Below are 26,343 nucleotides of genomic sequence, written 5' to 3'. Positions count from 1 at the left end.
TAGATAACATCTGCTCTCTCTTAAATTAACTCCGCTTTTGTAGTTGTTAGCAATTAATTGACACAAAAGATCTTTGCAAGCACTGTTCAAGGTAAGACTGCTCAAGGTCAAAGTGATATACTTCCAAATGGTTTTCACATGAGAAAGGATACTTGACAAATGTCTCCACGATCACAGGGAGGTCGATGCTTAGAAAGTTGAAACGTGGGATGAAACTGGTGATGCTCACTACAAAGAGGAAAACGGGTAATAGTTAACATTACTTATACCAGTAAGTAACAGCATTATGGATTTATACAAGTGTTGAGCAAGACTTGGTAACACATGGTCATGAATTTTGAGTCTCTTAAATTTCTAACAAAGCCCTTCCCAAACATATGAAACGCCTATAAAAATCAAGTATTCTAGAACATCCAATGTAAAATACTATAAGGTGGACATTCAAAACCCAGCATATATTCTTAATTTGGGACAAAAATAAAATGTTGCCTTTGTACTAAATACGACTACCAAATACAGAAACTGATTTGAAAAATTATTAGAATTTACACAACAACCCTTTTCTTTTCACAGCCACATGGCTTTAAAAACACATTACCTTCACATATCATGCCACTTAATCTCCTTTTGGACTCAGGTTTTTCGTCAGTGCTAAAACAAGGATTATTCTCGGAGAGTTTTTAGTCTCTTCCATTCTACAATCCTGTTCTTGTTTACAATGTTAACACAGGGTCTTAGAAGGATTGAGAGAGCACACTTCTTAGTTACTCTAATTTTTTATGTGTCAGCATTTGTTGAAGATGTATTTAATGTCTGCCATCTGGATCACTTAAGTATCAAACTAATTAGTACAGAGAATGACTTGGGTTATATCTGGAGAAACAATTATAAAGTATTTGAGAGTGCTTTTGAGAGAGTACCATTAAACCCAAATGGACTGATGAATAAAAGATGGCATTATCTAAACAATGGAGTATGATTTTTAAAAAGTACTAGCACATACTAGACCATGGATGAATCGTGACAACAGTATTCTAAGTGAAAGAAGCTGGTCACAAAAGACTAGATATTGACCGTATGATTCCACTGACATGAAATGCCCAGATTACAGTCTACATCCAGACGCTTGAATAAGGGCTAAGGGATGTCTTGGAAGAAGTGCCGCCAGAATGTTCCTTAGAGGCAAGGATGGCGAGACTTCCTCTCACATACTTTGGACATGCTCTCAGGAGAGATGAGTCCCTGGAGAAGGCCACCATGCTTGGGGCAGTCCGAAAAGGCCCTGGAGGAGACGGACTGACACCGCGGCTGCTACAATGGGCCCCGCATAGGAACACTGGTGACGATGGTGCAGGGCTGGGCGGGGGGTTATTCTGTTGAGCATCGGGTCACTATGAGTCGGAATCCACTCGATGGCACCTAACAACAACAACAACAACAACAACAACGGAGGGGTGGGGTGGGGTGAGGTGGGGGAGTATGGATACGGACCATTAAGGGTACAAAATTTCTTTGTGGGGTGATGAAAATGTTCTAAAATTGATGGTGGTGATGGGCACACAACTGTGAATATACAGAAGCCAATGAATTGTACATGTTAAATGGGCAAACTGTATGGTATGTGATTTATACCTCAGTAAAGCTGCTCTACCAAAGGAAACATACAAAATCGTGTACAACAAATGGGTTAGATGCGACTGTGAGCCACACGAAGAAGCTAAATACCTGATCCAGTCATGTTGCCCCAGTTAGAAACAAATGCCATTCATATGAAATCCATGTGTCATAATTTGAGGGTCACTTCTGCCATGCATCCTGGCTTTCTCTCAGGTTTGCTGCTCCCTACGGTTTTGGGGAGCTCAACTAAATTCAGTCCATTCTCAGAGAACATCTAGGCGATTACCAATTTGCCTTGGAAGTGAAGGTGGCGGAGGAGGAATGTGTTGTTACTTTGCCCAGGCACACAGGAGAACCAGCTGCATCCTGCTTTAAAAACTAAGGTTTTCTTCGACTGCCAACTTATTTCAAGCTTAAGAACACATCAACAAAACTTTGAGAAGTAAGCAAAGGAATTGCCTATGTCTCCATCACTGAGAACGTATGTGGAGCTTCATGATTTCTTGCGGGTCTGAGGAACACCCACCTGTGTAGTGGAGGTGCAGTGGATGGCCTACGTACAACATGTCAATTTGAGGTGGGTGCTTCACTTTAATCAAGCGAGTGTGAGTTTCTAACGAAGGTATTATGCAGAAACTTGAACTTGAGCCTTTTTTACAATCTTTATTGGTCCTACAAACTTGAGTGGCTTCAACGGCTTTCCGGGCAGGTAGACATGTATGCTATAAACAAAATATTAATTGGTCAATATTAAAATGATTTATTTAAAAATAAAAATGCCAGTTATATTGTTAAGTATCTTTCATGCCATCTAACATATTAGGAATGAAATCCATGTAAAAGAAATGGCATTTATGTGTACCTACTACAAATTAATTACATGCAAAAGTTGGAAACAAAGAGGAGGAACCAGTAGTTGGAAAATATGGCCGTGGTGAGAGAAACTATGCCAGTGTGCATGAGAGAATTTTGCAAGACCAGTGACGTCATCATTGGAAGTATCTTTCTTTCAACAACATAAACAGTGACTATACAGGAGGACCTCTCCAGATGGAACACACAGGAATCACATCAACTCTATCTGTGGAAAGAGAAGATGGAGAAGCTCAATATCATCAGTCAAAACAAGGAGAGGTGCGCACCGGGATTGTCAGCTTTCACCATACTTATTCAATCTGCACGCTGAACTGAGCAAGTAAGCCAAGAACCCGGACTACGAGAAGAAGACCGTGACATTAAGACTGGAAGAAGCTTCATCAGCAACCTCTGATGGCTATGACATAACCTTGCTTGCTGAAAGTGAAGAAGACTTGAAGCACTAACTGATGTAAAGAAACCAAAATCTCTTCACACCTGGCCTAATAAACAACATGATGATAAACAGACAGCATATTGAAGTTGTCAAGAATTTATTTTTACTTGACTCCACAAGCAATGCCCTCAGAAACAGCCGTCAGAAAATCACACAATATAATACATTGGGCAAATCTGCTGTAACGGATCTCTTTAAAGGGTAAAATGCAAAGATGTCACGTCAAGGATTCAGGTGTGCCTGACCCAAGCCATGGTGTTTAACTGCCTCAGATACCTAATAAAGCTAGACAATGAATAAGGAAGACCAAAGAAAAATTGATGCATTTGGATTCTTTTAGTGAAGAAGAACGAATGCCATGGACTACAAGAAGAAAGCATGAATCTGTCTTAGAGGAGCCATAACCATTCGGGCACACTTAGAAGCAAGTGTGGCAAGACTGATTCACATACTTTGGACATGTTAGGAGAGACCAGTCCTTGGAGAACGCCATGCGTGGTAAAGTCTCTACCAAGACTGAGCAGGGGTGGTGGTTGGCGGTGGTAAGTGCCTCGGTGAAATGGGCTGACATAGTGGCTACATTACTGGGCTCACACCCAACAACTGTGAGGCTGGCCCAAGGCCAGGTACTGCTTCCTTCTGTTGTCCATAGGGTCGCTATGAGCCAGAACCGACTCGACGACACCTAACAAAGTCTACTTAGATTCAAGGGATCAATTTTGGTCAAATAAAATATTCTCAATATTATTTTTTACAGATTCGCATATAAAAGGTGACATCTGAAATATGGAGATTTTAATAAAATGATAGATGGAGCAAAGGGGAAGTTGTAATGGATTTCACTTTAATGCTCTACACCTATTTCATAATGATTCTATCAGAGACGCAATACTGCTTTAGGGACAACTTACCAATCGCTTATTAAAATGATTTCTGTAGGAAAAGCAAACATCCGTGAGGCTGTGATTGCTACAACATTCCATGGAACCATCTAGTCGTTTGTACGCTAAAGAGAAATACAGTTCATTAGAATTCCTTACATGGAACTACATTCCAAACAACATTTTGTTTTCAAGGAAAAAAAATGAGTAAGTAACACAGCACGAGAATTTGGAAACAACAGTATAATTCAGAATTCAGTATGATGGCAACATATTGCACTTTGACTCTACATTAAGCAATCAAACAAAAAAAAATACCCAACTGAGAAAATATCTTAAAATTGATTGTGATGAGTGCACAACTGTCTTTAATATGATGGAATTACTGAATTGCACAATATATAAATTATATGCTTACAGAACTGTTTAACTAACCCAGGGCTCTGTCTAATCTGAAATCAAGAAGCAACAGGTTAGTCGCACCCACTCAAAGAGCTCCAGCTCCAGGGCCTCAATGCGTTTCACAATAAGAACTCTAGTTGGTCAAGCACAAATATTTAAGGGATGCCTAAGAGATGGGTCCCAGTTGGGTAGGGGGTTACAGGTTGGGCTGCAACCTAAAGGTCGGATGTATGAATCCGCCAGCTTCTCATTGGGAGATAGGTCAGGTTTTCTAGTGTTGTAAACAGGTGCAGTGTCTTGGTAACGCATAGCGGTAGTTCTAGCCTGTACGGTAGGGTTGCTATGACTTGGCATGGACTTGAGAGCAGGGAGTTTGTTTTGAGTGAAGAGATGGGCAAGGAGCCTGGGTGGTGCCGTGGGATAAGCTGGGCTTCTAACCACAAGGTTGGAGGTTCAAATTCCTCAGGAGACATGGATGAGGCTGTCTGCTCCTATAAAGACTTGCAGTCTTGAAAACCTCAGAGGGGCCACTATGAGTCAGAATCGACGCCACGGCAGCGGGTTTGGTTTGAGAAGACATGGGTCTCACTCCGGACATCGATTGTGTTCAAATACTTCTCTTCTTCACAGGCTTATCTTGAAGCTTTAGCCAAAGAACCAGGGCAGCCCCTTTGGAAGACACAGGTAAACATACAGTTGTCGGTACAATCCGGTTTGTTTGGAAGTCAGTAGGAACAGGGGAACTATTTTTGTTTTCTAAAGTTCCCTGGTGAACAGCTTCACTTGTATTGGGGGTAGAATAAAGAAGTGAAATCATAGACGCAGGTGGGACCGAAAATGATGCCTCCTTTTTTGTTTGGGAAGGTTTCCTGGACCACTATCCCATAGCACACAACTAAGAAATTCACATGTGACAAGGGGCAGTTGGACTTACCCTTCTGTACGCATAGGAGCATGACCAAGACCATGTTCAGATGTGCCGAAGAAGACAGAGTCAAGAGCAAAAGCCCAGCTGTGCCCCTAGCAATACAGAAAGCTCTTCTCATCCAAGGGTGTCTTTAGCACGTGTGAGAAAATGCTTTTTCACAGACAACGTCATTTTGCACGGATCTTGTATTTCAGACAAAGACTTCTGTTTGCTTATTGGTATGTAAATTTGGTTTTTTTTTGTGTGTGTGCATGTGTGTTTAAGTTGATTATTTGAGGAAGACATTTTGTATGGGTTCCACTGGGCCTCGCTTAGTCACATACCATTGTGAGTTTTCCTCAGCCAACGCAAACTGGCAGCTGGAATGGACAGAGGCAAAGCAAAGTAAGCGATGCACCCATCTTTCCTCTGAATTGGCGGGTGTGCGGGGAGTTTTGTATTCATAATTTAATTGAATGGCCATTTAACTTAATGTGGAGGGGGGAGGACAAATAATATTTCTGGTATTAAAATGATCTGTGAATGTTTGAGGGTACAGACAAATGTGCCTGGAATCAATTTGTCCGCTTTGTTATCAAATGAATTCTGCTCCACTCTCCCCCCGCAAATGTGTTAAAATACCTCTACCAGTAAATATACCCTATGTGGACATAGGAAACTTTTTTTGCTATGTTAATGGGGCCATGCCAGTGTAGAATAGATCCTAAACCTAATTACTGCTGAGTTATAAAAAGAGTAGAATATAGACAAACAGGCAAAAGTCAAGACACTTTCTGACAACAGAGGCAGACGTATCTACAAGCCCAGGAATGTAGGAGTTGGCCTACTAATCACAAGGTTAACAGTTCAAACCCACTAGCACTCTGCAGCAGAAAGAGGAGGCTTTCTAGTCCCTTGAAGTCTTAATGTCTAAGAAATCCCCGGGGCAGTTCTACTCCGTCCTATAGGGTCACTAAGTCGGAATATGTTCAATGGCAGGGAGTTTGGTTTTGAGTGACGAGAAGCTGAAGAAGACAAGGAAGGTCCTTATCTCAGACGCATTTAGCCTCCGGAACTATGAGAAAATCAATTTCTGTTCTTTAAAGTCATTCGCTTGTGGCATTTCTGTGATGGCAGCGCTAAGGAACTGAGCCGCGCTCCAATAACGAGGTACAGGGTAAACAATTTACTTAGGATTTCAAACATCATTCCAAGCTAAAACTCTGTTCTACCTAATCACAAAGTCTCATCAATTTTTACCGCCTCCTTTTCTCTTCTCTGTTCCCATCTGAGTTCAGATTTTAATTCTTTCTCCCTTGATCCAACGGAACAGACTCCTAACAAGTTTGCTTGCCCCCCACCTTGCTATTACATGCCAAGCTGTCCACCTGGCGACTGCGTCTGATTCATCTTCCAAAAGCGCAGCTCCGAGCGTGGAACTTCTCTACCCTTAACCGGTCACGCATTCTGCTCTATCCCCAATGAAGTCTAAACGCCACAGCTAGAAACGTGAGGAGCGCCACATTCTCATCCCCTTACCATCAGCTCATATTAAATGTCCTCTTGCTACACTGAATTACTAGCAGGTCCCTGATGGCGTCTACTCTCTGGAGCGGATGCTCATTTTTAGCTGGGCCTCCTGGGATTAAGTTCACGGTTGAGGTCCAGCTTGAGCTCGGCTGCTATGAAATTTGCTCTCAGCTTCAGTCAAGGTCTGCTGTCCTCGCCTACAATTCCCAACATGGCCTGTCATTGTTTCAAGGGAATGCTGTACTGTAATAGTTAAGGAACCCTGGGGGTACAGTGGTTCAGCACTTGGCTGCTACTTAGAAAGTCGGTCAGTCATTTAAACCTATCAGCTGCGAAGTCTGTTTCTAGAAAGATTACCATTCAGACTCAAAGTGATCCTTACGGGGCTGAGAAGAACTGCCCCAGAGCGTTTCCAAGGCTGTAGATCTTGATGGAAATGAGACTGCCTCACCACTCTACTGAAGAGCAGCGGGGGGTTGGCAGCACACGGCTTAATGTCCTGAGCCAGCAGGGTTTCTTCCATAAGTAAGTCTGCCTTGGAAACCCTAAGGGGCAGTTCGACTCTGTCCACTGGGCCCCTACAAGTCGGAGCTGACTCGATGGTGACCAGTGTGGGCCCTGAAATACTTTGGGGACTTCTTGTTTTTTCAACTAAATCCATGAGGTTTCTCAGCTATTTCTGTAATTCCTCAGAGCTTTATGGAAGGTGGATAAGACAATATGGATTCAATACATAAATGATGTTCTATACCACTTGCCTTGATATCAAAGATTATTTTAAGAATTCATGTCTGATGACTAAATTATCCTACCGGATTGTGTAACATACAGAATTAGAGGTTGAGAATGAGGAGAGAGATGAGGCGGTCTACTCCTATGAAGATTTAAAGTCTAGGAAACCGAAAGGGACAGTTCTCCTCTACTCTATAGGGCCATGAATGAGCATAAATTCAACGGCAGTGAGTGAGTATTCAAAGTAATGCTCTCAAAACAAAAACAACGCCAACTCCGAATTTATACTCTGCAATGGGTGTGTTACTCACATCAGGGTCCAATGCACTTTTAAGGAAAATAGTTCCCCAAAGGAACCATAAGGTTCTTGGCTCTAACTTTTAGTTGGAGTGAAATCACTGAGATGCAGATGGACCACAAATGAGGATAAAAGTGAAGGTTTGAATGTCAATGGTGGAGAAGTGTTGGGCTTTCAATCCTGACCCAGGGATCTAGTCCAGGGGCAAAGGGCTTCAAGTCCCACCAGTCTCCTTCCAGGGTCTCCGTTCACTGCTGAGCCACTCAGTCTCCAGGGAGAGCTGGGACAAGCTCCGTAGGCAGAGGTGGAATTGACCCAGCCTAAACTATGCTGGTGCTGTTCCTCATGGAGCAGGTTGTTTGTTTTTTTGAGAGAGAGAGAAAGGATTAACCAAAGGAAAAAACCAGGTTCCAATAATTTTCTAAAATATAGTTATTTAACATGTACAGTTATTTAATAAAATATACAGTGACTGAAGCAAAATTTTTTCATTTGCCAGAAATCTACTTGTTTGACATTCTTAGGGAAAACATCTAGTCTGTTGAATTAATACCTTACTCAATTACAATCGGATAAAAATGGTTAAAATATAGTATTACCCTAGGAGAGTTCAGGTATAAAGAGGCTATAGGCATAATTGACTGACACAGTTTATGAGCTCTTCCTAAGTCAGATTTTCCCACGGACACATCATTGCTTTCAAGTAGTGTAAATTCCGAGACGTTTAGTTATGTGTACTGAATTCCACTCTAAATTGAGCACAAATAACTTTTGGATTACTAACCACTTTGTATGACCATATTTGGTCATCTCTTTTATCTCTAGTCACAATGAAGGAGAACCATATATGCATATATTTACATTTTCTCTTTTATAAATATATAAATCAATTAATAGAATTATACAGATACAAATAAAACATTATTTAAAGCAGGTACTTAATTACTGGAACTTACCATATATACTCGAGCATAAGCCGAGTTTTTCAGTACATTTTAAATGCAGTTTTTGTGGTAAAATTAGGTGCCTCGGCAGATAATCGGGTCGGCTTATACTCAAGTACATACAGTAGTTACTTGGTTATCATTGGACTTGAATATTAACTGAACACAGCAGTTTTTTGGAAAGCAGAAAGAAGAATTAGACTAGATTCTTTAATGCCCACTATAAAATGAAAATTAGTGAGAAGTTACACGGTAAATAAAAAGAGAAAGATCCTTATCGGTACCTATTTACCAAGAAGAATGCCTACTCATTGGGGCCGATCCCTTTACTGATAAGCCTTGAACAGATGAGAACAAAACAAAATTCAAGGAGGGGTGCATGGCAAGTGCCGGTGCTCAAAGCACTGTACTGCATGGAGAAAATATACTCACATCTAACCGGGAAGCTTAACTGCTGTAAAGTGGATGCACTTATACAGTAACCAATCTGTGGCTCATAGGCAATGGTATCGAGGCATTCGTTCCAATCTTGCACATTAGTAACAGGACAATCCTGTAGATGAGTGACAAGGTCTCCCACAAAAAGACCTCTGGGGCCAATGGCAGGTGAGTCCTTGGAAAGAGGGCAAAAGAAAGTTAGTTCATGCAACGGAGCGATGATGAATCCGAGCAAACACTGGTTAAGGACACTGCGTGAACTAAGTATAATATTTTGAATGATATAGAAAACAATCCAGCTACAATAGCTTTAAATCCAAGAATACAGACTTAGAAATTCAACAAAATAAAACTCAACATTTACTTTCTTTCTTTGTTTTTAAAAATCGTTTTATTGGGGCTCATACACATTTACTTTCTACAGGATTTTGAATGTTTTTAGGTAACTGACCACGAATATTAAAATAACAATGTTTTCCCCAAATTGCTAATGAATTGATTTGTGTATCTGTGTCTGTGGAAAAAGTCATTCGAACGCCTGCTTTCCTAGTGTGGTGAGTAGTGTTTGAGCAGCCATCTAAGATAAAAATATTGGTCTCTTTCTATCTGGAGCAAAGGCGAGTGAAAGAAATAGAAGAATCAAGGAAGAAATTAGTCCAGTGGAATAATGGTCCATGCCAACCACAGCCTCTTCTACCCTGAGACCAGAACGACATGCTCCCCAGCTACTAGGTCCAAGGATTGTGAACAAGGACACAATAGAGGGTCTTGGACAAAGTGGGGTAAATGTAAAACAAAAGTCATATTCCTAAAAAGACCATACTTACAAGACTGATTGGAGGAATCGGAGACTATTGCCCTAAAACAACCTTTTTAACCTGAAACGGAGGCCACTTGTGGAGGTCCGCTTGCAGCCACATAATACAATGACCTATTTAAAGCAAACAAACTTGGGAGGACTGTGATCCTTAGAACAATCAAGTACAGGAAACCCAACCAGCCGCATTTGTTTGTTGAGACAGCAAGAAGGGCCAGGGAAACTGGAGGGGTGGGAATGGAGAAAGTGCTGACACGTTATGGGGAGCGAAACCAATGTCACAGAACAAATTCTGCATCAATTTCGCATGGGAGACTCCTGTGCTGCAAACACTTTTACGCAGCACACACGAAAAATGCTAATACAAAAAAGAAACCAAAAAATGCTAATACAATACAAAATTATAGAGCCAGTCCTTATATAAACACTGTCCTAATATGCAGACAATACTGTCAGCACAATAAATCACATAAGCTCACACAATGGCTCAGTAATTTTCCACTCTCTCAGGCGAGAACATCAGCTCCGAAGCCACCATCGTAATTACTGTCTAAGGGAGTGAAACCCAGAGGGGAAACATCAACATCAACTCTCACTAGCTGTTCTGGCTGGCGAGCTCAGCATTCACCTCTCTTGCTCATTAGGTGGATGCAAATACAACTGATGGAGAAGCAGAGATACAAACATTAACAGGAAAGGCAAATCGACACACGTCCCCGCCCAAAAAAAATTCAAGGAGAAAATTATCATGAGCATTTTTGCAATTCAGGACAAAAATAGTTCTCATGGGTATTTTATAAAAGCAAATGTGTTTCACTTTGGTGGAGTAGTGGGTGGGGCTGTTAAGCACAAGGTTAGTGGTTCTCAAACCCACTAGAGCAGTGGTTCTCAACCTTCCTAATGTTGCAATCCTTGAATACCGTTCCTCATGTGGTGGTGAGCCCCCAACCATAAAATGTTTTTCGTCATTACTTCATCACTGTCACTTTGCTATTGTTAGGAACCGGGGGACCCCTGGGAAAGGGTTATTCGGCCCCCAAAGCGGTCTCGACCCACAGGTTGAGAACCACTGCACTAGAGATGGGTCTTTCTACTCCTCAAATGATTTATAGAAAAATCAGAAATCCACAGGGGCAATTCCACTCTGTCCTATAGGGTCGCTGTGCAAAAGAATCAACTCGGTGGCAGTGAGTTTATTTGTTTTTAAATGTGTTTCGCACCATTATTTGTTAGATTTCAAAGGACTCTCGTAACATCTTCATAAGAAACCAAGCATGCTGCATAGTAGGAAAATGAGATGTAAAGCTCGTGACATCACATCATAAATCTGGTAAAAGAACGTGCCCGGGAATCCTTACTTACCTCAGCCACTTCAGTGATAAGAACACCGACTCCGGTGTAGTAAAATGGCAAGAGGATCACTGGGAGGAGAACAAGGGCTAAAATGCCCACAAGTGCAAGGACAAAATTATGCCAGATACCTGAAGAGACAGAAAAAAAGGACAAGCTCAGCCTGAGGGACGAACAATATGGGGCATTCTGGTACATTAGCAAAGTGACCGGAAGCAACTATGGGGCAGATAAGTACTTATTAGTGCAACGGAAGCTTACTTAGAACCCCCTTCCCCTCATTTCAGTACCGAAATCTAAAAACAAGCATAGTAATACCACATTACAAAGACCACAAAAATTCTCAACAAAAGCCTAGCCAGTAGTACCCAGCAACGTATTAAAAATAGTAATAATCCCCTTAACTCAGTCGAAGCCCCAATGTAAGGAAAGGAAGTTTCCTCAGGGGTGTGGTCTACTTCCTTTATAAGTGAAAACTGTAGGAAAGCTTTCTTGCTGGCTGCTGGGTCTGGGTCCTGCATCTCCCTCAATAGCCTGCCATAAGACCTGTTGATCCCGGGAGCCATCAGCATCCTACCATCTAACTTGGTGATCTTGGATTCATTCTTCTTTCCAGTCACACGTATGACCTGCTGACCCTGGATTCATACACCACTGCAGCCTGATATCAGCCTGTGGTATTCCTGCCCACCTTGAGCTCATCACCCTCCAAAGCTACATGAAGCTTCCAGCTTTAACATCTGACCCACAGAACTCAGACTGGGCGGGTCTGTTTCTACAACTCTGGAACCCAGCCTAACACAAAGGGGGAAGGATGGAGGACCAAGGAGAGGACGGTGGCACAAAGAGCTCTTCAGAAGCGAGTGATGCGACTACCGAAGGACATGACAAACTTCCAGGAAATCTGATGAAGCCGTGGCTCCTTCCTCAACAGTATACTCTTTTTAGTTTTGCAAAGTATGCAAGTCAAACATGGTGTGATGTCTTAAGACATTATCAAACACATTTTTGGTGAAAAGGAAAAATTAATAATAACACAACACGACCAAGCGGGATTCATACTAGACATGTATGGATGATTCAACATTAGAAAAACAATCAACATACCATATGTAGTCGTGTATAAGCCAAGTTTTGGGGCTCATTTTTAATGCAGTTTTGTGGTAAAATTAGGTCCCTCGGTTGAATATTTGGGCCAGCTTATACGGAAAATGCATATACCATATAAGTATATACAGTAACATTCCACACGAAGGGAAAGGACCCCATGACCTTATCAATTGACTTAGAAAAGGCATTTGATAAAATCCAGTAACCATTCCTGATAAAATCATTCAACCATATTGGAATAGAATATAATGCAGGGCATGTATACAAAACCAAAGGAGCCAGGGTAGCATAGTGGTTATGTATTTGACTGCGATTCACAAGGTCAGCAGTTCAAAACCAGAAGCCAGCTCCCAGAGTTCCAGTCTCAGAAACTTGCAGGGGGCAGTTCTAACCTGTCCTATAGGGTCGCTGTATGAGTTGGCATCGACTCACTGGCAGTAAGTTCATACAAAACCAACAGCTAAGAATAGTTTCAACAGAGAGCGACTGGAAGCATACTCCTTGAGAATGTGAACCAGCCAAGGATGCCCTTATCACCATTTATTCAATACTGTGCTGGAAGTCTTAGCTAAGGCTAGACGGAAAGAAATGGAAATAAAGGGCATCCAAACTGGAAAGAGGTAAGATTATCTTTATTTGCACATGATAGAACAGCTGGATTCTTTATCGCTAACAAAGAGAACCCTGAAAGGGAACTAAGGAAATATAGTACCATTTACGATAGCCAGCAAAAAGATGAAACACTTTGGAATAAATCTAAGCACAAAAACAGACCTATACAAGGAATACTACGGAACATTACAGGAAACCAAGAGACCTATATAAATGGAAGAATATACCATGTGCAGAGATAAAAAGATTTAACATCATGACAATGTCTCTGTTTCCCACAGCAATCTATATATATGAAACAAATCCGATCCAGATTCCAAAATCATTCTCTGAAAAGATGTAAATACTAACCACATAAGCAAAGCAGGGGACCTCACACCTCCTGATCTCAAAAGTCAAAAGAGTCCGGTAGTGGTCCAATGACAGACACATAGACCAATGGGACAGAATTGAGAGCCCAGAAGTAAATCCATCTACCTAGGGACAGCGGATGTTTGTCAGAGGACCGAAACTCTTAACTAGGGAAGAGCCTATTTCCTAAATAGGAAAACAGCCTCTTTAACAAATGGTGCTCGAAGCTAGGTAGCAGCCATTTTCAGAAAAAAGAAACGAACCAGATGAGGTGGCTTCAAAAAGTTTGTGGGGAAATTCCATTTTCTTTTCATTCTGCTTTTTAATGAATTTTTTGAAGCCCTTTAGAGCTCAGCCTAGGTACACTATCAAACACAATTGAAAATTCACAAACAGCAAAGAACAAAATAGATGACTGGGATTCCTAAAGATCAGACACTTATGAGTTTGGTTTTTGTGCATCAAAAGAATTCAGTGAAAGAGTAAACTGACATCAAAAACTAGAAACAACTTTGGCAAAGGAACTAATCTCTAAAAGTAGAGATCTCTAATCTCTAATTAAAATTTAAATCTCGAATCTCTAAAACCCATAGTGACATTTATAAAAAATGTCAACATCTCAACAACAAAAAGACAGACACTCCAATTAAAAATGGGCAGACGACATACACAGACACTTCACCAGAGGAGATATTCAGGTGGTGGGTCGGGCTTGGTTGTTTAGAGAAACAAAACCAGCGACACTCATATATGAATAAAAACGAACTTTGTGTCAAGAAGGTATTCCAGCCCAGCCCAACTCCAGCCCATGGTTCCTATGCGAGCTGGAGTTCTCTTTAGACTCATATCACCCAAGGCCAATGACACAGAAAGGTGAAGCAGGATACAGGGAGATCACAAGCCAGTGGGTACACGGTCACATGGACCTAAGGTTGGCGGGAGCATGTCAGGGGGCCAATAGCTTTCCTCCCCAGTGGCCTACATGGGGCCACCCCTGGAGGGAGTCACACAGTCCCCGGAAGTGGGAAGGCCAAGGACCCGAGAGAGGAAAATAATTCCTCACTCTCGCTCTTACAAAAAAGGCCACAACTCCAAGGTGGCATCATCCAGCTGTGACTCTACCCTTACACATCTACACTGGGTCAAGTTGACATAAAATCCAACTGCCACCGGTGGTAAACAAGCCCATGAAGAAATGCTCATGGTTATTATCCATTGCCAACCAACCCACTGCCTTCCAGTCAATGCTGACTCATTTCAACAGCCCTCACCCTTCCCGCCCCTAGCCCATGGGTTTCTGAGTCTCTAACTGCTTAAGGGAGAAAACCCAGTCTTTCTTCCCCCAGATCTGCTGGTGGTTTAGAGACTGCTAAGCATGCGGCTCACAGCCCAACTCGTAGTCATTACACTACCAGGACTCCTTTAGACAGGTGCTCATGCAAACAGTGTGATATCATTTCACTCCAGCATTCATAGCAGAACTTAAAAAAGCTGGCAAGGGTGCGGAGAGACTGGAGTACTGGTGCACAATTGTACAATAGCGTAACCACTATGGAGCAGGGTATTCGGTGTTCACATGGAGTTGGAAAGAGAAATACCACAGGACGCAATAATCCCCTATTTGGAATATATCCTAGAGAAATAAGCTCTGTGACACGCACAGATGCATGTACACTCGTGTTCACCGCGGCACTCTTCACAGCAGCAATAATACGTAAACAGCTGAAATGGCCATCCAGGGAAAAATGGAGCAAGTATGGCACACACAGTGTCATCACGATGAAGCTGCGAAACACCTCACAGCATGGATGGACCTAGATGACAGAATGCTGTGTGAAATGAGTCAATCACAAAAGGACAAATACTGCATGAGGTACCCCGTGCAGGAGGGGCAGGGAAGGGAAGTCTCTAAGAGCAGAGGGCAGACATAGGAACGCAGGTGTAAAGGAAAGGCCGTATGTAAGAGGGAAGTGAGCACATAAGGGAAGACACAGAGAGGAGTCATATGAGTTCAAAGCAACAGAGGTAAATATACTGTATTCACAATCCCGCAATAACAATCATCTGAGTGGAAGCATATACTTAACAATTGAAGCTGTGTAGGACGGAAAATGAGACTATATTCATGAATATACATATATGTACATGTAAGTCTGACAAAATTATATTTCCACATATCTTGTTCTTTGCTGCAAATATATCCATGAATACAATAGAGCATACAGGGAGTAAAATTATGAAAATGCCTTAGCCAAAACCAAACACTTTGAGGACATGAATCCATAGGCCGGGGGGCTCAGGACATAGCATCAGGGAAGACCAACGTCAACTAATATATTTTACACCCTACTTTGGCGAGCTGTGATTGGGATCTTAAAAGCTTTTGAACAGGCATTTAAGGGGCAACTCAGTGTCTTCCTGTGTGGAGTACAGATAATTGAAGACGTATGGAAAAAAATTAAGTCCAGTGGACTAAGAGACCATTTGAAGCCCAGCCTCTACAATTCTGGGATCAGAAAATCTAAAATTTTACTACTACCAATTTATCTGCAAAGGATCTTATTAGAATAATATGATCTAATTCTAATAGGATCCTGGATAGAGTGGGGGGAGAAAAGTGGAATAAATTCAAAATCATAAAAAGACCAGGCTTACTGGTTAGACACAGATGGGTGGAATCCCTGGGATTATGGCCCCTAGTCACCCTTCAGGCCTGGAACTGCACAAAACCCTAAGACTCAGTTTTTCGGCAAATAATACTGATGTCTATGAAGTGAACCAAAACACTAGTGAAGTACGCACTCTGCAGAATAATTAAGCAGCATAAATTAGCATTTTTCCAAGTACAAAGTTCAGAAGGAAGGGTTAGGAAAGAAGGTGAAATGGAAATAGGAAATAGAGGGAGGAAGTGGGATAAGTGATGTTATATGGTGAGTGTTGCAATCAATGATATGTAACAAAATGTGCATGAATTGTTGGATTAAAAACTGATTTCCTGTATAAACCTTCACTCAATTCACTATAAAACACTAAAAAAAGTTAAGATGGAGTGAAAAAAAATTCTTAAAAAACATTCTTGCTGAATTGGGAAGCAGAAACCCAAGTAGCACTTTAAAAAAAAAGTTTTGATTTTGATGAATTAAATTACAGGGCGAGCAGCACTGGTGAATGATTATGTAGAATAAGTGCCCTACATTATGACTCTAAAGCTAAAGCAACAAACAATAAACACACACACACACACACACACAAAGCATCATGAAAGGGAAATGCATTTATAAAGAAAAATACTAAAAAGAAATGAGAAAAGAAAATTAAAAACCACTACCTTTGCTGAATTAGTTCACTGAAAAGCACAATGAAAATTTGGTATATAAGGGGATATCCCAAAACCGGAATTTCCCCCCAAAACTATGTATTTATATGTTTTTTCACAAAACAACCTTATCACCTTCAAAGTACTCTCCATTACACATATGTCAAATCTGCGATTCCATTCTTGGAAACATTTTTCAAATTCGTCTGTTTGCATGGCTGAGAGTACCTCCCTCGTTTTTTTCCTTCACTTCTTCTGTTCTCAAATCGTTGTTCTTTCATGTCCCTCTGCATTCTCCAAAACAAAAAGAAGTCAGACGGAGCGAGGTCGGGTGAAGCATGTGTGTGGGGCAAGAGAGGCATGCTGTTTTTTGGGTTTGTTTTTTTTGCCAAAAATTGGAGCCCTGAGATGGTTGCAAGAGCAGGTGCATTGTCGTAGGGGTAAAACCAGTCCCTTTCCCCCCACAAATAAGGCCTTTTTTGGTTGCACACTGTTAAGCAATCTTTTCAGAACCTTAAATAGAAAGCTTTGATTAACAGTCTGACCTGGTGAAACGAGTGATATTTTTGTCCAGTTGGGAAGTTGACAGACGTCCAGCATGAGGTTTGCCATCAATAGACATTTCACCTTTTTTGAAATGAGAAAACCACTCATACATTTTAAGTTTTTCCCATAGCGCTGTCCTTGTAAGCTGTGTTCAACATCACAGCAGTTTCTGCGGCATTTTTCCCAAGCACAAAACAAAATTTCACGGCCGCAAGCTGTTCTCTTCAATCGGCCATCAAAAAAAACAAAACAAAACAAACTGAGGTTCGAGCAAAGCTGCTTTTACAAAAAAACTCACTGTGACCAGAGAGAACCTTCCTAGGCGATGCCACTAGGTGCGTTGACTCAGAATGAGTTGTGGCAAGCTCACCTAGTGGGAAAAATGCGAACTACGAAAGCTCGGCTCAGTGGGAAAAAAACCCGCGTACTTCAAAAGCTCCGCCCAGTGGAGTCTTTGTCCGCTTTTTAAAAATACCCGCTCATCTAGCTAAATCATTTTTTTATTTGATTCTCCGTACTCACGGAACTTTGTCTTGGTCGGGGAGGCGGGGCTGGGCTGGGCAGGACTAGTGCCCACCTGCGGGGGCTTTCCTGGACATCAGGTGGTCCTCCGCTTGGGTTTGGAACACCCTCATTGAGGAACTCCTCCGGAAAGGCAGCCTGCGGGAGGGCAGTGTGCCCTGCGGGGGCCCTTGGCAAGCAAGGCATGGATGGCCGCCTCCACGGGGATGGCGAGGAAGCAGCGGCTGTCCCTGCGCCCGCGCGCACCATCTCAGCTTTGACGTTCCAAGTGATGTTGTTGCGGCACACAGGCCACCACGTGATAGATAAGCTTGGGTTCCGTCAGGAGGGTGGTGGCGTCCCCGCTGGGCGCCCGCAAGGCCTCCTGGAGGAAAGGTGAAGAGCGGACGTGCATTGGTGCCATTCACCTCACCCTTCTCACACACTGAGAAGTGGGGCTCGAACTCGCCGCCAGGTTGGACGTGCTTGAGGGAATTCAGAATCTCTTCGCTTGGGACATTCTCCTGATGCCCAAACTGGTTGCACGGGCAACCGAGCAGGGCTGGGCACCACTGCAGATTGTTCAGCTGGGTGTGACGCCACATTCTCCATGAGCAGTGGCGGCACCTGCAGCGAGGCCAGGTTCGCAGGCTCCCAGGGGGCGGCAGGGGCGCGCACAGAAGAAACGCCGAGAAGGCGGGCAAGAAGGCGCGCACTTGGAAGCCGGTAGTTGCTGTAAGCCGAGCACTGCACACGGTGCAGGGCTCCGAGTGGCGCCAAGTGAGGCAGACAGAACCTGGGAAGCAGAACGCCTTAGCTATAACATTTTAAACAAAACATCTGTATGTCATGTCTCTCCCTCTTTGGGTTTTACACTGTTAAATAGCGTCGGTGGCATGCCTTCTCTTGCTTGCATTCTTTAAATAAAAGAGCAGTTAGGAAGAAACCGTACTCTTTAAACACTGCAAGGCATGGACAAATATACAGAACACTCTGCTTTGCAAACTTAGTCAATCTTACCTAAGATTAATATTGCATGACACCATTATTGTAAGGAAAGAAAAAGAAACGTGGTTTAGACACCAAAGGACAAGTCTTTGATCACTAGGAGGCCAGGGACAGGGCGGGTACCGGGAGCGCAGGATGGGGGTGGAAAGAGCCAATCACACATATGGAGGGATTAACAGGATACTGTTGATTTCATTTGTGGAGATGGAGTGTGTAAGTATAGACGGCATGCTTCCTTAAGCACCCGCTTGCAAAAAAGGGAGGAAAAGACTGAAATGGAGTTGGAGTCTTTAGTGACAAGTTCTTTTCAAACATGAGACAAACAACAAGAAATAGCACTGGTTTACATGAATGAAACCGAGGACAGGTTTTTACTGTGGTTTACATCGTAAGCAGTGCTCCTGGGATGAGAGTAAACCATCGGACACTTTAGAACCCAGGGTTGAAGAATGCTATCATGGGTTTGGGGGACATGAAGATCCAGGGCTGTAATGAAGGCAGCAAGGGAGCTCTGTTCATTGTCAAGGGCTGCTAATAAACCACCAGAAACTGGGTAGCTTAAGACGACAGAAATGTATCCCCTCACAGTTCTCGCGGGTAGGAGTCTGAAATCAAGGCTGGTCTTTTCTGGGGTCTCTGAGGAAGAAAACATCCCATGCCTCTCTCATAGCTTCTGTTGGTGGCATGGCCAGTTTATGTGTCATGGTCCAGTGCCTTTGTTTTCCAGTGTGATATATAGCCGCAGAAACCCAAAGGGGGCAATTCGACCCTGTTCTAGAGGATCACTATGAATCAGAATGGACTCGACAGTGGGGATAATGTCTTCACATACTTATTCATCTCCTTCTCTATTATAGTTCTTGGCAGGGTGGGGTGGGAGGGGGTGAGGGCACAGTACTAGCACTTTGACCAGTGTGAGGCCCACCCATTGCAGCATTCCGGGCTCCCACCAACTGTGTCATGAGTGCTCGCAGTCATAGAAAGAGCTACCCCGCACCAAATTCCATTCCAACCATTCCCAGGAGGGTGACACCACTACTTGAGAACCAATGCATTTTAACCTAGCTATGTCCCTAGACACTTCATGACTGCATTTCAGACAAGGTATGAGAAGTTTGGGCAAAAGACGGGCTTTCTACTCACATAAAGTTACTCTCGGAAACTTACAAGGGCAGTTGTACCCCGTACTCTAGTGCTGCTCTGAGCCGGCATGGCCTCAGTGGCAGTGGATTTGGAAGTGATGGGGACGCCCCTTCTCTGCTGGTTGGAATGTAGCTATGATGGAGGAAGCTGGAGTTGCAAGTTGGGGCTTGCAGAGCTCATCAGACAGAAAAGGCCTGAGCTCCCAGAACCACTTAATTATTACATTAGCCCTGAACTTTGCATTCAGAATGGTTTTTTTCCTTACTTTTATTGGCGGCTCGTGCATCTCTTATCACAATCCATACATTCATCCAGTGTGTCAAGCACATTTGCAAATATGCCGCCATCATTTTCAAAGCATTCTCTTCCAACTTGAGCCCCTGATATCAGCTCCCCATTTCTTCCCTCTTCCCAATGTTTGATGAATTTGAGTTTAAGTCACTCTTACTGTTATTACAGCAAATATCTAGCAAATAGATGTTTTATGTACCATATTACCACTGTAAAATGTTCCTCTGTTGTTTGTCCCTTTAAAGTGTGCTAGGTTCTTAAATTCCAGAAATATCTAGACCTAGAGTTGGCTCTTTGGGTAAATACATGTGGAGCTGAAGTAAAATGGAAACATTTTAAAGATCATTATTCAGCTAACGGTGATTACATTTATTTATAAAAATGTATTTATGGCTCTTAAATAATTTTAAATTGTTATGAAGGGCAGGATTGGATCTTCCGCCTCAAAAGTTTGCTGACCGCTGATCTAGACCAAATCTGGTCCAGGACACACTAGATACATGATTTTTCCCAATATGTCCACTTGATCATCTTTTAAAAACACTAATGGTATAAAGTGTTTACTAGATACTGTGTTTTGTTTTTTTGCTGATAGATTTTAAAACACATTTTTCCATAATTTTGGGAGAAAGATGAGGCTTTCTATTCCAGTAAACAGTTATAGTCTTCTAAACCCACAGAGGCAGTTCTGTCCTGTCCTATAGGGTCGTCATGAGCAGGAATTGACTTGGTGGCATTAGTTTTTTTGAGTTTCCATAATTATCAGTTCATCGCTATCCCTTTTCTTAGATCTGCTATGGAGTAATCCATTTTACAAATTTATATATTTGTTGTTTCCAACAAATGCTAACTTATCACTTTTTACCTTTGCCTTAACAATGCGGCCATTACTAACGCTGGTCACGCTGTTCTCGCTCGAAATAAAACCTGCCTGTTTAAGGTGTGGAAAACTGCCCAGAAATGGAAAGGCTGTCTCAAAAGACAAGTGCATTAAAACGGAGTGAGTTTGTATTAATTCATGTGCTTATAAGCAGCATGCAGATATGTATCCCGGTCTCCACCCTCCGCCCAGCACTGGATGGATTGCCAGGGGGATGCAAAGTAAAAACATAATGCTTTGTTTACATTTAATTATGTGCTTGTTTATTTCCCCTGTTCGTTTAAAGACTACACTATGTCTTTCTGTTGTCAGACAATTTAACTGCCTATTTCTACCCATGGTCTGCTTACATTTTTACTTTTCAAAATGTGTGTGTGTATGGGTGGGGAGTTGATTTGCCTTTCACTTGCCAATTTTAAGTGCGCAAAATCAAGGTTTCTAAAAGGTCATGACAATTTCTATTATCCCCCCGCCCCCCACCATTGAATCTCATTTTCCCACAAATTTTCTGAAATCCCCTGGTACATTGAGAAAATTATTCTTTTGTGACAGGTGATGATAATTACTTCCTCTGATTTGTTGTTTGGCTTCATAGACATTTAAAATTTTTGTATGATCTAATGGTTCCTTTCTACTAAGCTTCTTCCCACGTGAAGATTATAAAAGAAAACTTTTCTGGTGTTTTGATGCTTCACTGACCAAAAAAAGAAAGAAAAAAGAAAAATCGAAATAAAAATGGAATCCAATTTAGGAGGTTAGCCAAAATATTCCCCAAGGTGCTAAGTTCAAAGACAATTTTGCAAACTCCATCCCAACTGACTACAGTTGTCGCCTTTATCACATGCTACATTCAACTTTCCCTCAAGCAGTTTGCCAGGATTTTACTCATCTAAACAGCAGCCACAGAAGTAAGGCATGAACAAATGCGGGGGCATAGGGCAGCATTAACTCTGACTCATGGTCAAGGACGCAGCTGGTGTAAGATCACTCCTCTGGACTCGCGATCTGCCCATCATGACTCAGTGGCCACAAGGGTGGTCGAACAGTTTCTGCTAAAAAAACACCTTATGCATTGATTTTTTTTTTTTTACAACAGGCTTTCTCAAAAGCAGCATGATAGTATTTTTGGCCAGATAATGATTATATGCATTGTAAGATAGTTAGCAGTACCTCTGGCTTCTACACATTAGATGCCAGTAGCATCCTCCCCACCGCACCCCCACTTTTCTATGTAGTAGTCAGCTATAGTATTTAAATAGGCAAGTTAATTTACTCTTTAATCAGACCTTTTATTGTTGCTTTTTCTGTTACAGTTAAACATATCAAGTGTTGAAAAGTCAATGTCAATGCAATATATCCTACAACTGACCATCATTTTCTAGAGCCAAACAAGCAAAAAATAACACCGAAGAAACTTCTTTCCATTTGGGGAAAATAAACAGCTGCAAACTTAACCTTCCTACAAAGTCCTATCTAATAATCAACACTATACAATTCAACTTTCTTACAAAGTCATATCTAATAGTTAATACTATATAAAATTCAACCTTCCTACAAAGTCTTATCTAGTAGCTACCACTATATAATTCAACCTTCCTACAGTCTTATGTAATAGTTAACACTATATAATTCAACCTTCCTATAAATGCATATTTAATAGTCAATACTATATAATTCAATATAGCTAAAATGATAGGTACACAAAATATTTTAACCTCAAGGGTTACAACAACAATTAAGACAGCAAACAAAATCTGTCACTTCTTTTATACAGGAAAACTATTTCAGAAAGCAACTTGCTATAAGCCCCAAACTGTCCCACTCTTTTAAAGAAATCAGCTGCATGCAGTTATCAAACTGCAGAAAACAACCAGAACTATCCCCTTAAAGTAGCAAGTACCAACATGTAGAAAATATAAAATATTTCAAAACCGTTAACAATATGAACTATATATATATATACACACACACACAAACAAAAGTTACACAACAAACCATTTTGCAGCACGGTTATATGCTTTGAAGTGAAGAATTATTTCCTGTTGGGGCTGAACTTTACAAAAACACTGTACTTTACAGTGACATCACAGAACAAAATAAAAATTACTAATGCTATCTTATACTATATAAGATTACAACACATCGATATAAAACTTAAAAAAAATAAAAGAAAATTTACTGTATCCAAACATGGCCATTTATTTAGATGGAAATAATTCGTTTTTAAAAACTCTTTTACTAGAATTAAGAAACCAAGGGCGGCAGCCCCTCCCCATGACAATTCTGGAAGATGGCTGCCCGGCTTGTGCAGGGTGTCCCCTTCACTTGGCCTTCTTGGCATGGGTTAGGACATGCGACTTGAGATTAGTTGACTGCGTGAACGTCTTAGAACAACCTGCAAAGGGGCACACGAAGGGCCGGTCGCCAGTATGGATTCGCACATGAGTGCGCAGATTGAAATCAAGGGAGAAGCACTTGCCACAGCCTTCAAACACACAATGATAAGGCTTCTCGCCGGTGTGAACCAATTGATGTCGCTTGAGCTTGGAGCTCTCGAGGAAATGTTTGCCACACTCGGGGCACACGTGCACTCTAGGGCCATGGACATGCAAATGCTTTCTCAAAGCCGAATTATCGTGGAACTTCTTGTCGCAGCCAGCATGAAGGCACGGTATGGTTCGGGTAGAGTCGTCTTTCGGTTTTTTCCGCTTCATTTTGGTAAATTCTGCCAGTTGTTTACGATCTGTGAGGTCCACGCCTGGTATTCCACCTGGAGGGAATTTCTTCCCAGTCAGGTACTCCGAAAAATCAGGAGGGGAGACTCTCCCACTTCGTTCTTCAGTTGTTGCAGCCTCCATGGGCTCAGGCGCCTCCGCTTCCGCTACCGCCGCCTCCGCCTTGCCCTCGGCCGCCGCAGCCATCTCCGCCGCCTCCGCCTCCCGTTCGGCCGCCTCGGCCATCTCTGCCTCCACAATCCCCTCGGCCGGCTCCGTCATCTCCGCCGCCTCCACCTTCCCTTCGGCCGCCTCGGCCTCGGCTTCCGCCTTCCCCTCGGCCGTCTCCGTGGCCCCGGCCTCTGCTGCCAATGCCGCTGCCGCCACAGTCCCAGTCTCGGCTGGACCCCCCACTTCGTGGCCTCTATTTGCACTGGAGGTCCACATGGTGACAGAGAACTCACCCTCCAGGGTCTTAATCTGGACCAGCCTTGGCACCCATTTTTTGGTACCTGGTTCCGTGCCGGAGTGGCTGAGGCCGGCCGCGGCGCCGCTGGCGCGGCTGGGTCCCGGCCCGGCCTCGCTGCACGATGGATACGCGTCGCTGGGGTAGAACGGCTTACTGGGGCTGCCGCTCAGCGACGCAGAGGCGGAAAAGGCGGCCAGCAACTGCTGGAAGCATTCGTCCTGACTGGCACCGGCCGGGCCGAGAAGGTCCTCCAAGTCGCGGCTGGTGTCGGAGTCGCCCACCACCTCTTCCCGCGGCTGCACCGCGACGAAGTCCTCAGCTTCACCTTCCTGCATCAGGGTGTCGGGGAAGACGGGCTGCAGCACGATCGGAGGAGACTGGTCGTGGCCTCCGTGGACCCAGCTGCCACCGAGATCTCCGTACTGAAAGGTTTCCACAGGAACAGTCGCCATAGCGATCGTCTCTACCTCACCCTGTTGAGGTTCTAAGACGTCTGCCGGCAGGTCACAGGGGTCGTTGGTAGGGAAAAACAGAAGATCCTCTGAATCCATAGTTGCGTGAGCTGCCATGGCTTCCTCTACGCCGTAAAATTGGGGGGTGGAAGTGGAGAAAAGGCGGCAAAAAGCACGAAGTCGACTGAACCGATCCGCGGTTCGAGATGCACGACTACAACTTCCGGGTCCTCACGCAAGCGCTTCTGGAAAACTGCGCAGGCGCAAAAGTCTACCGTAAGCCACGCCCATATACACAAGCTCACACATGAATACTAAGGCTCCTTTGTACCCAGCCCCCAGCTTGCACTGCAGCGACGCTAAAGCTAAACTTTGTTATGAGACGGTACCACTCCAAACCCGGATTTTTTTACGAAACAACCTTATCACCTTCAAAGTACTCTCTGTTACACTTAATACATTTGTAAAATCTAAAATTCCATTCTTGGAAACAATTTTCACACTCATTTGTTTGGATATCTCCCTCGTTTCTTAATTCATCTCTTCTACATCATCAAATCTCTGTCCTTTCATGTCCTCTTCATTCACAAAAACAAAAGAAGTTGCACGGAGCGAGGTCAGGTAAGGTGTGTTGGGCAAGAGAGGCATTCTGGTTTTTGACAAAAACTGGTGCACTGAGATGGCTGTGTGAGCAGCTGCATTGTTGTGGTGGCAAAACCAGTCCCCGCGTAAGCCACAAATTAGGACCTTTTTGGTTGTACACTGCTATGTAATCTTTTCAGAACCTCTATATAGAAAGCTTGATAACAGTCTGATGTGGTTAAATGAACTCCAAATGCCTCTCCCCCGCCTCACATTAAAAACAAAAAACAAATGAGCATCGTCTCAACCTTTGATTTCACTTGATGTTTTTTTTGGGGGGGCGCGGTAAGGTGACGATGGCGTCTTCCACTGGCTTGATTGATGTTTGTTTTTAGGGTCGTAAGAATAGCACCATAAAACAAGTGATCCAAAATCAGTGGCGAGGAGAGTGTAAGAGGCCTGGTAGGGCTTGATCAAGGCAATGCACCCGAGAGGAATTACTGAAACCCAAATGATGGTTGAGCATGATAGAGGAACAAGAGGAAAGTAAAAGGAAATAGAGGAAAGGACTAGGAGGCAAAGGGCATTTATAGAGGTCTAAATACAGGCAGGTACATATATAAAATATACTGATATATGATGAAGGGGAAATAGATCTATTTGCATATATTTATAGGTTTAGTATTAAGGTAGCAGATGGACATTGGGCCTCCACTCAAGTACTCCATCAATGCAAGAATACTTTGTTCTATTCAACTGGCATTCCATGATGCTCATCTTCCCAACACAATCACTGAAGACAAAGCAGGTACATAAGCAGATGTGGGGAAGAAATCTGATGGTACCCGGCTATCAAATGATATAGCATCTGGGGTCTTAAAGGCTTGAAGCAAACAGCCATCTAGCTGAGAAGCAACAAAGCCCACGTAGAAGAAGCACATCAGCCTGTGTGATGACAATGTGTCGTTGAGATCAGGTATCAGGCAACAAAGAATAAAAATCATATCATTGTAAGTGAGGGGATTTCAGAGTGGAGGCCCAAAGCCTATCTGTAGGCAACTGGACATCCCATCCCCTTTCAAAAGGGTCTCGAGGGGGAGACGAACCAGTCTGGGGGCAGTGTAGCAATGATGAAACATA

At 42.9% G+C, this 26,343-nt stretch overlaps 2 protein-coding genes across 2 annotated transcripts in view; both read right to left on the bottom strand.

Moving 5' to 3' along the window:
- The window catches only part of MBTPS2 (membrane bound transcription factor peptidase, site 2), a 60,344-nt gene that overhangs the window by 3,699 nt on the left and 30,302 nt on the right, over nt 1–26,343 (bottom strand). The window contains exons 6-10 of the mRNA XM_075539509.1: nt 11,241–11,359; nt 9,056–9,236; nt 3,841–3,935; nt 2,144–2,339; nt 153–228 (exon numbers count right to left, since the gene is read on the bottom strand). Of these exons, the coding sequence (XP_075395624.1) occupies nt 153–228; nt 2,144–2,339; nt 3,841–3,935; nt 9,056–9,236; nt 11,241–11,359 (667 nt within the window). The remainder of the gene's footprint in view (nt 1–152; nt 229–2,143; nt 2,340–3,840; nt 3,936–9,055; nt 9,237–11,240; nt 11,360–26,343) is intronic.
- Nucleotides 22,311–24,706, bottom strand: YY2 (YY2 transcription factor). Its single transcript, XM_075539510.1, has one exon. The coding sequence runs from the start codon at nt 24,619–24,621 to the stop codon at nt 23,308–23,310; it is 1,314 nt and encodes a 437-aa protein (XP_075395625.1). The 5' UTR covers nt 24,622–24,706; the 3' UTR covers nt 22,311–23,307.

This window comes from Tenrec ecaudatus, chromosome X, assembly GCF_050624435.1.
Source record: "Tenrec ecaudatus isolate mTenEca1 chromosome X, mTenEca1.hap1, whole genome shotgun sequence".
Taxonomy (NCBI): Eukaryota; Metazoa; Chordata; class Mammalia; order Afrosoricida; family Tenrecidae; genus Tenrec; species Tenrec ecaudatus.
Note: the sequence above shows the minus strand (reverse complement) of the source record. Positions and strands in the feature narration are given on the sequence as shown.